The 518-nt window shown below is 53.5% G+C and overlaps 1 protein-coding gene across 1 annotated transcript in view; it reads right to left on the reverse strand.

Annotated features, from left to right (window-relative positions):
- HOPX (HOP homeobox) overlaps positions 1-102 on the reverse strand; it is a 5366-nt gene extending 5264 nt beyond the window's left edge. Inside the window, exon 1 of the mRNA XM_010170301.2 lies at positions 57-102. Within this exon, the coding sequence (XP_010168603.2) occupies positions 57-102 (46 nt within the window). The remainder of the gene's footprint in view (positions 1-56) is intronic.
- Between the last annotated feature and the right edge of the window lie 416 nt (positions 103-518).

A 518-nucleotide genomic window follows, 5' to 3' on the forward strand; every position in this document is an offset into this window, starting at 1 on the left:
GGGGAGAGCAGCTGGCAGCCCCAGCCCCCCAGCAGCTCCTGCCTCCATTTCCCCGCTGTGGAAACCACATGCCAACAGCACCCAGCTGAGTTGTCTCACCATCCTTAGCTGGCAGGAAACTGCAGCCTGTCCTCTGCTCAGCACTCCCCTGTTGCTGTATTTATAGCCAGTGTGACTCCCGTGGGGACGATTCCTGTTTACAGCCATATTTAGGCCTGGGCGTCACTGGGGAGTGATGTCACAGCAATGGGCATGTTGGGGGGGGAGGGTGGTGGTGTGAATTTAAAGACATTAATTAAAAAACATGATTTATCTTCTGGGTGAGGGGACGGTATCTGGCATCCAGCCTACTGTTTGTTTGGTTTTTTTTCTTCTCCCCAGTCACCAGGCAAGTTTGTGCAGGGGAATCACAAACCAGAGGATGCAGGATCTTTTGGAAGTGTGGGCTTGGACCCAGCAATCACCCCATTTTCCCTCCTGATCAATGTCCTGGTCCCCGTCCTAGCAGCATGACCAGA

This window comes from Antrostomus carolinensis, unplaced genomic scaffold (assembly GCF_000700745.2).
Source record: "Antrostomus carolinensis isolate BGI_N321 unplaced genomic scaffold, ASM70074v2 scaffold14846, whole genome shotgun sequence".
Lineage (NCBI taxonomy): Eukaryota > Metazoa > Chordata > Aves > Caprimulgiformes > Caprimulgidae > Antrostomus > Antrostomus carolinensis.